Source organism: Astyanax mexicanus, chromosome 15, assembly GCF_023375975.1.
Source record: "Astyanax mexicanus isolate ESR-SI-001 chromosome 15, AstMex3_surface, whole genome shotgun sequence".
In the NCBI taxonomy this organism is placed as follows: Eukaryota; Metazoa; Chordata; class Actinopteri; order Characiformes; family Acestrorhamphidae; genus Astyanax; species Astyanax mexicanus.
This window is the reverse complement of record NC_064422.1, coordinates 12,692,325-12,703,660: the sequence shown is the minus strand read 5'-3', so window position 1 is coordinate 12,703,660 and position 11,336 is coordinate 12,692,325. Positions and strand designations below refer to the sequence as shown.

The 11,336-nt window shown below is 35.8% G+C and overlaps 1 protein-coding gene across 19 annotated transcripts in view; it reads right to left on the bottom strand.

Annotated features, from left to right (window-relative positions):
• Window positions 1–776: 776 nt before the first annotated feature.
• Window positions 777–11,336, bottom strand: part of ebf3a (EBF transcription factor 3a) — a 140,513-nt gene continuing 129,953 nt past the window's right edge. For 5 of the 19 annotated variants that reach the window (XM_022669083.2, XM_022669084.2, XM_022669085.2 and 2 more), the window contains exons 15-17: window positions 9,252–9,452; window positions 8,136–8,333; window positions 777–3,958 (exon numbers count right to left, since the gene is read on the bottom strand). In XM_022669083.2, the coding sequence (XP_022524804.1) occupies window positions 3,927–3,958; window positions 8,136–8,333; window positions 9,252–9,452 (431 nt within the window). In that variant the 3' untranslated portion in view covers window positions 777–3,926. The remainder of the gene's footprint in view (window positions 3,959–8,135; window positions 8,334–9,251; window positions 9,453–11,336) is intronic. The other 14 variants (XM_022669086.2, XM_022669087.2, XM_022669088.2 and 11 more) reach the window with 5 other exon arrangements.

Here is an 11,336-nt window from a genome sequence, read left to right as displayed (position 1 = left end):
CCATTAGAATATCTTATAAACTCATCAACTGGAACATATTAGAACATCTCCATTTGGTACACTATATATATATGCATGAACAATGCATAAACAATTGGATTATTTACTTTATTGTAAACATCTCAGCTTGGTTTTAAGGATTTCTGAATTAAAACTTAATTTGCTGAGTATAAAAATGTGTAGCAATGTGTGAGAGTTTCTTTTTTTTTCTCTGCTAGAACATCTACAAAATTATATCTGATTATATCTCTTTCCTTTCCTTTGTTTGAACATCTTAAAACATCTCCAAATTTGTTGTTTTTACTTTTGGCTGCTTTTCATATTTTAGTGATGTTTCAAGATGGTTGAACCAGTTGGGATGGTCGCAAATTTATTCATTTTTTGCTTTGATTTTTATTGAATATGTCAAGAATATGTTCCTTCTCCTGAAAAACTAATTATTTGAATGTCTAGTTCTCATCTAGACAATGATATTGTGAATACGTTCCTGAATTATTTAGGTTGTTGGGAGTTTTGATTTGTTGATATCAAGCATAAAAAAGATGTTCATGCTTTTATTGCGGTTTCACTTTTATGTGGGACTTAGTTTGTACGAAATGCAAACATTAAAAGTTGTATTTAATTTTATATATTTCATATATTTTTATATATTTTTTTCGCAGGTTTTGCTTTTTTATTTTTCATCTAAACAAACGTTAAATTGATGATTTTTAAGGTCCTCTTTATTCATGTGCACTTCTTAAAGTCATAAAATTAAGATTGCAGGGAGAAACTGGTCACAGACAAGAAATACTTTAATTAAATATTGTGTAAAATGAACATCTTTGTACAGTAAAATGTAGAAATGTTGACATAAACATAAAAAAATGTATACATGAAACAAAAATAGTATTTTCCCTTACAGAGTCGTTCTACCATTTAGTGACTTCTTCAGACTAATGGTAACAAAACATGGAGTGCATGGTCTAATTAGCCTAAAACACACAAAAAAAAAAAAACAGATTGCAGAAATGATGATATTCACAAATGCACTTCATGTAACCTTGGGTTCCTCTCACTTTCAAGGTGACTTCCCCAGCTCCTCCACTTTGCTAAGCTTTGTTGAGCTATCACAAAGCAAATGCATTGCACATTCATCACTTATTCCCTTCTACAGCTGCCCTTGCTTCCCGCTGCTAAAGGAAACTTGTGTGCAGATCGCCAAGAGGGAACATCCCTTTTGGTTTGAAACAGACTACTTAGCAGGACAACAGGAGATTTTACAAAGTGTTAAGTGCAAAGGAAAGAAAAAAAAAAGAGAGAAAAAAAATATGAATAGAAATAATCGTGTTTAAATCTGCTGATTTTGGCACAACTAGAAAATCAAAATCATTTTTTTTTCTGTTCGGGGAGAGATGGGGAAGGAATGGTGTGAACTGATTATTTATTTTTTTTTGTTCTATTATGATAATAATAATGATGATGATGATGATGATGATGATGATTAGCTACTGTGCTACTGTATCATGGAATAATTACAAAATGGCATGTACAATATAGAACATCTTAATCCCGGCTCTTCATATACGATACAAAAATCGAACTTTTTATTATGTTTTTTTTTTGTTTGTTTGTTTTTCATTAGTTTTTAAGTCTTACTTCAGGGAGTACAGCAAATTCAATGTAAAAAAATAAAACGCCGAAAGAAAAAGAAACCGACAAAATAGTCCAAAAAAGATGAGGGGTCACAATAATTATTTTTTATTTTAGTAAAAAATGCTTGTGCTTTTTACACCATTGATCATTTGAATGGAGTAATGATTGGCATTGTGGTGAATGGTCGTCATTAAAACAGCAGAAATGTTACTCTCGAGAGATTCACTCTGAAGCCTTTTTGACAGAGCACATTATTTTCTGACATATTTTAACAAACATTGGTGACTGACGTACGTACGTACGTTTCCATTCCAGATTTTTTTTTATCCTTTTTTTGTCTTTTTTTTTTTTTTGTCTTTTTGTTCCCTGTAAACACGGTTGAGCTATGTGGCAAAGTCATGGGTGGCAGGTAAAAATGACTTTTTACATTCTACAAAAAACAAAATTTACAACCACAATTGAATCTTTCCCCCCTGGGGCTGCTTGACATGCATGTTTTTCTACTAATATTATTACAGCCATGTGACACAAACAATTTTATTTGACTATACAACAAACAGCTTTTATTCCAAAACAAAAAAAAAAAAAAACAGGTATCTGTTCAGATAACTTAAAAAATTAATATAAAAATAAACAATGGATTTGACTGTTCCTCAAAATGACAAACGACGACCCAACAAAAAACTTAAATGAAAAGAAAGAAAGAAATGGACAAAACAGACCGTTTGCTCTGATGATGAAGCAAAACATCTGAATTACGAATAAAGTGTATAGACATTGCATTGTATCTATTGATACAAAAAATTAAAATAAAACAAAATAAAAATAATGATAGAAAAAGCGCGAATGGGTCTTGGCATCATAACTTTCTGTGTTCCGCATCACAATATCGGCCATGATAAACATTACATACGAGATCAAATAAAAAGGATGGAAAGCAATATACAAAATTTCAAAGATAAATACAATATTTATAATTGATATGTTACAAAAAACCCCTTAGTGACCGCAAGTGTTTGTGTGAAAGTGTTGCAATGTATAAGACTATTTTACTCCTAGCCGTTTTTTTTAGTAGGAATAAAACTCTGTACTAAATATTTAAGTGGATCTGGAAAATTCAAGACAAGTGTATAAATATTTAGCTACAACTTTGGCAAAATCACAAAAGTCTACAATTGTATAACCACATACAAAACACATTAGGGAATAAGGAGCTAGAAGTAAAAGGACAACTTTCTGGTACAAGAAACAGACTCCACAGTAGCCTAAGAATGCAATAGTATACAGTGCTAGCAAAAAGTTGAAAAACATTGCAGATCACACTTGCTTTACAGGAAGCTTTAGCAGTGGAAGTATTTTTCTTTCTTTCTTTTTTTATCTCTTTTTAACCAACAGACAGTGGCGTCTCGTCTCGGTTTAGTGTGCTTGTCGAAGGCAAGAGAAGACTTTTTGCGATATCAAAGTTACAATTTCTACCTACAATAAGTTACAAAGTTCATTTCCGATGAAGTATGTGTGATATCTCCTCTGTCTGCTCCTCCCTGTTCCTTCATACTCGCTTTTATTAAGCGTATATATGCACGTGTGTATGCGTGTGTGCATGTGTGTGTGTGTTTTATAAATCATATATTTTAGGCTATATATTTTCCAGTTTGTTGGCTCCACTGTGTTGACTTGGCCCCCTTTTTTCTCACCACAAATCAAATAGAAACAAAACTAAAAAACAAAAAAAACGAAAAAAAAAAAAAAACAAAAGCGAAAAATAAAAACTAATGAAAATGACTTCACATTACAGAGATGTGCGACGGCTGCGCATCGTTTGAAAAGAAACATTCAGAGACATTTCAGTCAGTGTTTTCATCAAATGGCATATCCACAAAGTTTCTCCCCACACATAGCAAGAACTAGACGTAGCCAAGATCAAACCAGAAATGTTTTATACAAAATAGGCTTTTTTTTTTGTCTCTTTTCCGTTTTTTTTTCTTCTTTTTTTTCTTCAAGACTGACAAATGTGAAAATATGACAAGAAATTCAGTCGATAAAATTAAATCGTTCATGACAAAGTTTCTTGCATGTCAATTTATATTAGTTTGAATAAAATCTTTGAAACAAAGTCTCTCTTTTTTTTCTTTCTCGCATTTGTTTGCTTGGTTGTTTGTTTGTTTTCCTCTGATTTAGACTTGATTTACTTCGCGGTCGACGACACGGATTCCAGGAGAACGTTGTTCTTGCGATGCACCCCGAGGCTCATCTCGTGGACGTTGCTGCTTTACAGGAAGTGGAAGTGCAATTTACATGGGTGGGACCACCAGTCCGGACATAGCTGGAGAGAGAAAAAGAGAGAGAGAGGGGAAAAGAAAAGAAGAAAAATTTTAGCACCGGATATCCCTAGACACCACCAGAGGACAAAGAAAGCACACAGCACAGAAGTGTGTCGCTTGCATTTCACAAAACACTCTGACTGAGGAGGGCTTGGCGCCGTCAACGAAAGTGTGAGATGTGTTTGTGAGATTGGAGCGTGGAGCTGGAGACGGGGGCCACAGGGCTTTTGGTTTGGTGGAGTTGGATGGATGGATGGATGGAGTGGGGATGGTGGGGGAGGTAGGGTTGGTGGTGATGGTGGTGCTGGTGGGGGTTGATGGGGGGTTGTGGGCATTTGCGTGTATGCACTTCTTCCAACAAGACAAGCCGGAAAGCCGGAAAGCCTTCAACGTTTTAAAGGAGGAGCTTTCTGACATTTGGAGGAGAAAGTATCCCCGCTCCCACATGTGTGAGATTTCTCTTAGCGTTTTGTTAATGGCCATCAGAGAGGCCAGACTCCCCGGGGACTGGCCGCGCTGACAGCTGAGAAACAACACGGTCGCTTCGGCTAACGTCACACGGCCGGGTCGCCCACTCTCCGACCGGCCCAGAGACTCTACTGCCATTTCATCTAATCCAGAGCTTTGGTTTTTACCTTTTTTTCACTTCCAACGAACCAATAGAAATGCATTAAAATAACTCTTCTATCAGAATATCTCACACTCGTGTTGTTTTTACCCTTGGCTGCCCTTTATGTTTTGTAAAAATGTCATGATGAATGACATGACTAACTAACAAAATAACTCTGACTTCCATTGAAATGACTTCCATTGAAATTTAAGAAAGATATTGAAAGTTTGGCCCCTTTTTTGTATATGCTTTTAAGTGTACATACATGTCTTACTGAGAACAAATTTAGTATGAAATGTTCCCATGTTTTAAGGTTTAATAAAACATAATAGAACTAAACTCATGCTTGAACAAAACTGTCCAATCAAATAACACGTTTAGTAAGGAATACAATCTCTTTTAGACAAGAATCTAAAAGAAAAGCTCCTAAAACATGCACTTGAATTTTGTACCCTAAGTATTTTTTCTTCTAAGCATTTTTTTTTTCATGGTAACAATAACTAATGGTAAAAAAAAGCAAAGTTGCACAAAAAAGTACCTTTTTTTCACTTTCAACGAACCAATAGAAATGCTCTAAAATAACTCTTCTATCAGAATATCTCACACTTGCCCTTTATGTTTTGTGAAAATGTCATAATGAGTGACATGACTAACTGACTAAGACTTCCACTGAAAGTTAAGAAAGTTATTGAAAGTTTGGCTCCCTTTTTTGTATATGTACAATTGTATGATTGATTGGTGTTACAATAATTCCAATCATTTCTAGCTTTAGCAGCACCAACACTGATAATAATGAAAACGAAACAAGCCATTTGCTGGCTTGCTTCAAGAATACATACATTTTTTTCTGAGAACAAATTTAGTATGAAATGTTCTCATTCGGTAAGGTTCAGGACCTTTACATCATAGAACAAAACTCATGTAATGCCATCTTTAACAAGAAAGACAATGTCTTTTAGACAAGAATCTAAAAGAAAAGCTCTTAAAACATGCTCTTAAATTTAGTACTATTTTTTCTTCTAAACATTTTTCTTTTCAGAATGAAAAGGGACCAAAAATGAATTAAAAAGATTACTAATGCTAACAAAAGTAGAGTAGAGCAAACTTTTAAGTAGTTTTGGCATATTTCTATTGGTTCATTCCTCAAACAAAAATAGTCAAAACATCAAGAATAGCGATGTAATATGGATTTTCTTTGTAAAATTCCAATTTGGAGACATATACAGTATACATGTGTCACTATATGTGTTCCAGAATGTACCTAACACTACTGTAATTCACTGACACTACAATTTCTTTTTTGGAACAATTAAAAAAAGCAAATAAATAGAAAAAGGCTGTGATATTGGCCCTCGCCCTGCTGAGGTAAAGAGCGAAGTCTAAGACTGATGAACTCCACTCACTCACTTCCACAATTAGGTGGCTAGTGAAGTGCCAGGATTTTATTTTATTTTTTTCAGAATATAAAAGATCCTTTAAAAAACATCCTTTAGCTACTTTCAACTTATTTGTAGAGTCATGGTTGAAGTGCTTTTAAGTTTGCCAAAGCACCCGATGCCGTGGCATTCCTCATTAATTTCTGCAAACCACATATTAATAAGTGGATGCATGTAGCAGCATGAACTTTAATTTCCCAGTTCATTAGCTCTAACATTATTAATCTTGGATGCACACACTATGGCTCAAACATGTTTTCAAAGCAAACAAGTCGGCCTTGACGAAGAGCAAATACGAGCGCACTTAGCGGGCTCGGGAAGTCGTTAATTTGCTGAATGACGCTGTCCTGCCGAGGATTCGAGAGCGCTCTCTCTCTCTCTCTTTCACTCTCTCTCTCTTTTTCTCTCTCTCTTTCTCTTTCTCTTTGTGTTAGTGCATTCAGAGTGGCTTCTGAACATGCCATGTTTGTCAAAACAATGTCTTACTTGGCTGGTGTGGGAAGCCAGAGCTCGGTGCTCCTTTATGAAATCTTAATGCCCTCGCCCTGTAAGAGGCACCGTTTTTCCTAACTACTGTAGGACAGCATGAATTTTTAACCAGCTACAATATTCATAGCAAATCAGGGGAACTTTGATGTATGTGTGTTTTCTCACGACTGGGAACACGGGAATCTTTCATCCACAAGCCATTACATTTCATTACATTACACTACACTGACATGACAGACCTACAGCACCATGGCTGGGGTCAGTTAAAGGGAACTGGAGTGGATGATATCAATGAATATTAATATAATGATAAAACACACTCTAACACCCTAAAAACGAAGAGTTTAAAAAAAAATCTAAGAGTTTAAAAAAAAGTGCATTTGAGAGATGCCATAGGAAAAAAAAAATAGTTGAAATGTTCTTCATACTTATGCATTATTATATTGCAAAATGTACTTTATTATATTATATTACTTTGCTTTACTTTACAAATCACTTCTCAAAACTCAAAACTTACTGCACACAGTTTTCATGAAGTATTTGTCTTATTTGGGATTAGTTTAATTTGAGATTAGGGCAATGTGATCAATCATTATAAGAATAGAGCTAAGAACTTGTGATGGGCAATTGGTAAATGTGTTATTTCTCAAATTCCCCCCCCCCCCCCCAAAAAAAAAAAATAAATAAACTGATACAGATACTAAGTACAGTGAATTATAATCTAAATGTATTTCTGTGCTTTTTAAAAAAATCTAATTAAGTAGTAAATAAAAAATCAACTTAAGTGTAGTTGGTCAGTGTTCTTTAAATGTTGCCACAATATCCACAATATGCTCTATGCTCTCGATTTTTTTTTTTTTTGTATTACATATTGTCATATTGCTCAAAATACAAAATTGCATATAGTCTTTTCCCATGAAGAAAACTCTTTAAAATAGATATTGATGAATCAAGCCCATTGTTCTTCAATAGCATCTCTCAAAGAACCCTTTGAAGCATATTTATCTATAATTTTAATTGTATAAAAGCTTACAGTAAGTTCATATTCAATGTAAAAGTAGGCAATGAGTTGAGTAAAGTCGTCATATGGATGAACTGGCATGGAAGAACACCTTCTTGACTGTGCCAAGCCTTTCGCAAAAAGTCAGAGCGAGAGGAGATGTCTCGAATCTCAGGAGACGTTTGACTTCCCTCAATCATTAATGTTAGATAAATAAACCAACACATATAAAGTCACACATGCTCACCCATGCTCCATGCTGGCATGCATAATGTGCTCGCCTGAACTCATCCATCCATCCATCTATCCATCCATCTATCCATCCACTTACTCATCCATACACTCACTTCATTTCATTTCATCCATCCATCTATTCATCCACTCAACCAGCAATCGGTTACACTTCTCATACAGTCGTCCACATACAACACACACTCTCACACACTCTCATACACATACATAGGATACATAATTCATACACAAGCCAGCCATGTTGGAGGAAGCAGCATGGCGGTGGGTTAAAGTGGATGGGGTCTGAGCCTCTCTGGGTTTCAGAGAGAGACAGGAAGAGAGAGAGGAAGCTAGCGTGAGCCAACAGGTGAGGCGGCTGTGCGGCATCATAAAAGGAGGGAGGCGGCTCTCACCTTGAAGTCCATTGCCATTTGCACTGGTGCAAGAAGGAGGTGGAGATGCTTGGGGCCTGACAACGGGGGCAAAGGCGCTCTTTTGTTTCACTGCAGAGATGACATTGGCAGGTGAGAATGAGAAAATGCCGTGTGTACTGCTACAGTTTGAAGAGAGGCTGACCGAAGAGGCTGCCATGGTAGGGCTCGACGGAACTACTGCAATAAAGCAAACATAGTCACCACTCAGAGAGAGTTCCACTTTTTTCGTAGTTGTTTTTTTTTTTTCAATATTTTAATATTACAATTAATATAAATAAATATATATATATTTTTAAAAACTTATACTTGTATTTTTTTAACTCTTAATAGACGAGAGTCAGGGAGAGCCAGGCCTCGCCTCTTTTTCAAATCATAATCATGGGATGGAAACAAAAGAGGGAGGAGATGATTATGGTAGGTATTATGGAGGATATGGTATGGGAATTTCGCGAGGGAGGGACGAGAATGTGAGCGAGGGGTTCTTTTTGTATATATATATTTTTTAACTTGGATCATGTCTTTGCAGCTGTAAAATAAATAAAAATAAAAACAGAACAGATTGAAAAAATGAAGAAAATTGGATGAACGGAAATAAATCGAAATTAAAAAATGAGGTTGGGATGGGCGATGAGATGTCCTGCCTCGGCCACTTTCTGGATAATAGGTGTTTTTATCGACTCTTTTGAGGGACATTTGGTGCATTTTGTGCATTTTGTGTGTTTGGCATGTTTGACATTTTTTGGATGTCTTTCTAATTTGATTGTTTGTCATTTTCTTTTTGTTCTTTTTTTTTTTTTTTTTTTTTTTGACTGTGGCCTGCTCAGTTAGGGTGTAATTTTTGGATTGGTTGAATTACTGGGCTTGTTTTTTGGGTGTTCAGCCTCCAGAGTCACCCCTCCTTTTATCCAGTAGCACACATTCCCAAAAGAATCAACCGAAACAAAAAAAAAACAGCAAAAAAAACAAACACAAACAAACAAACTAACAAACAAACAAACAACAGAGGAGTGTCAAAAAGGAAGGAGAGCACAGGTGGGTGGGGGAGACAGAAAGAGAGAGATAGAGAGAGATAGAGCGGAGGGGAGGGTTAATTACCTTGATACTTACTGCCGTAGGGGGAGTTGGCGGAGGAGCCGTTGAGGAATCCCGGTGAGCTTGGGACGCCCAGGTTGGGCATGCCTGTGTTCCCGTAGCCGTTCATGCTGTTGCTGACGGTGTTGTAGTTGGACTGCTGGGGGGTGCTGCTGGGGACGTAGCCGCGTGGGGACACACTGCTCGTGTTGCGGCTGTAGCCGACTGCAGGTAAAAAACATGAGGTGGTAATGTTGGTGTTTCAACGCTACTGATGTTCCAGAAAGAAACCATAGCTTTGCTTTTCATTTTAAGTGAATACAGGTAGGTGCCATCTCCTGCCCACAGAACCCTGTTTGATATATATATATATATATATATATATATATATATATATATATATATATATATATATATATATATATATATATATATATATATATATATAGCTTTAATATATTTGGTATGCAGTATTGACCAAACGTTAATTGACCAAACGTTAAGTTAAGTATCGTCTTTTATATTTAAAATTGCTTTGGATTATCTAATATTATATTGCATTTTATATATTTTTTCCATTGTTCCATCATATGATCCTGATTCCTAAAGACTAAAAGAAGTAGAAACTCTTTAATAAATGTATTTTATTTTCATCCTCAAGATCAATTTACAATAACTATAAATGTTTATGCATCTAAACAGCCATACTTTTTGTAATTGTATAACTTTTATTATTATTTTGTATTGCCTCAATCAAAAAGCAAACAACTTTAGAATGAGTAGGTGGGGCTTAACTACAGTATGCTAAATAGCCTGGCCTAAAACATAACACTTTATATAACTTCAGAATGAGTAGGTGGGGCTTAGTTACAGTATACTGTATAGCCAGGACTGAAACCCAACACTCTTTATAACTTTATAACTAGTATGAGTGGGTGGGGCTTAACAACAGTATTTTGAGTTGATGCTTCCATATTATTAAACTACAGTATACTATTTTATAATTAAAAATTACTTTTTGCTTCAATATTTTTAGGCCAGTGGTGTATTCTGTCACTGTTGAACAAAAACCTAATTTTTATCTCCATATATGCTCCAAATGATTTGGAAGTTCCATTGAACGGGAATAGTTTTTTTTTTTTTTTTTTTTTTTCCCGTAAATCTGCTATTTTGAAGATACAGCGTTTTTATCTAACAGTGACATAAATGTACAGAAAAATCATTTATGCATAAAATACATTGAGATTCTTAACATTTCTATACACTGTAAAGCCTGTCTGCCCTGAACTGTGCTTCCTGCCAGCTTGCATTTTTCATGACTAGAATATTCTGCATCTTAAGCCTTGTGTCACTATGCTTAGCCTGTGCCCTGACCTGCGCGTTAGCAGCAACAGAACAGGTGTAAAGCCATTATCAGCAGCGTGGGTAAACGCAGTGTGCACCAGCAGGCTGTTGGGGGGCAGGGGACAGGGTCAGGCACCTCCAGGGACCCACACTACACCCAGCCAGGGAAGATAAAGCTGCAGCAGTACTGTGCCACCTTCCATATTGCTTACAGTCGCTAATTTTAGCTGTTAGCTTGCCACAAATGTGGTACAGGTGTGCTTAAAGAGCCAAATATTTGCAGAAACTGTGAGCGCAGTAGATACTGTAGCTCATATGCTTCATTAGGTTTCATTAGCAATGTGGTTTGGCATTGCTAGCTAGCAATTATACATATATTACACATTTGGCTTCTTTCAATACAACTAGCTCATTCATTTTTATAAAAATGTAAATACAGCTCTAGAAAAAAATGAGACCACTTAAAAAAGAGGAAGATGGATGATCACAAGCCATCAAACCACCAAGCTGAACTGCTTGAATTTTTGCACCAGGAGTAAAGCAGCATAACGTTATCCAAAAGCAGTGTGTAAGACTGGTGGAGGAGAACATGATGCCAAGATGCATGAAAACTGTGACTAAAAACCAGGGTTATTCCACCAAATACTGATTTCTGAACTCTTAAAACTTTATGAATATGAACTTTAGCTGCAAATAAATGCTCTAAATGACTGTAATATTTTTATTTGGAATTTGGGAGAATTGTTGCCTGTAGTTTATAGAATA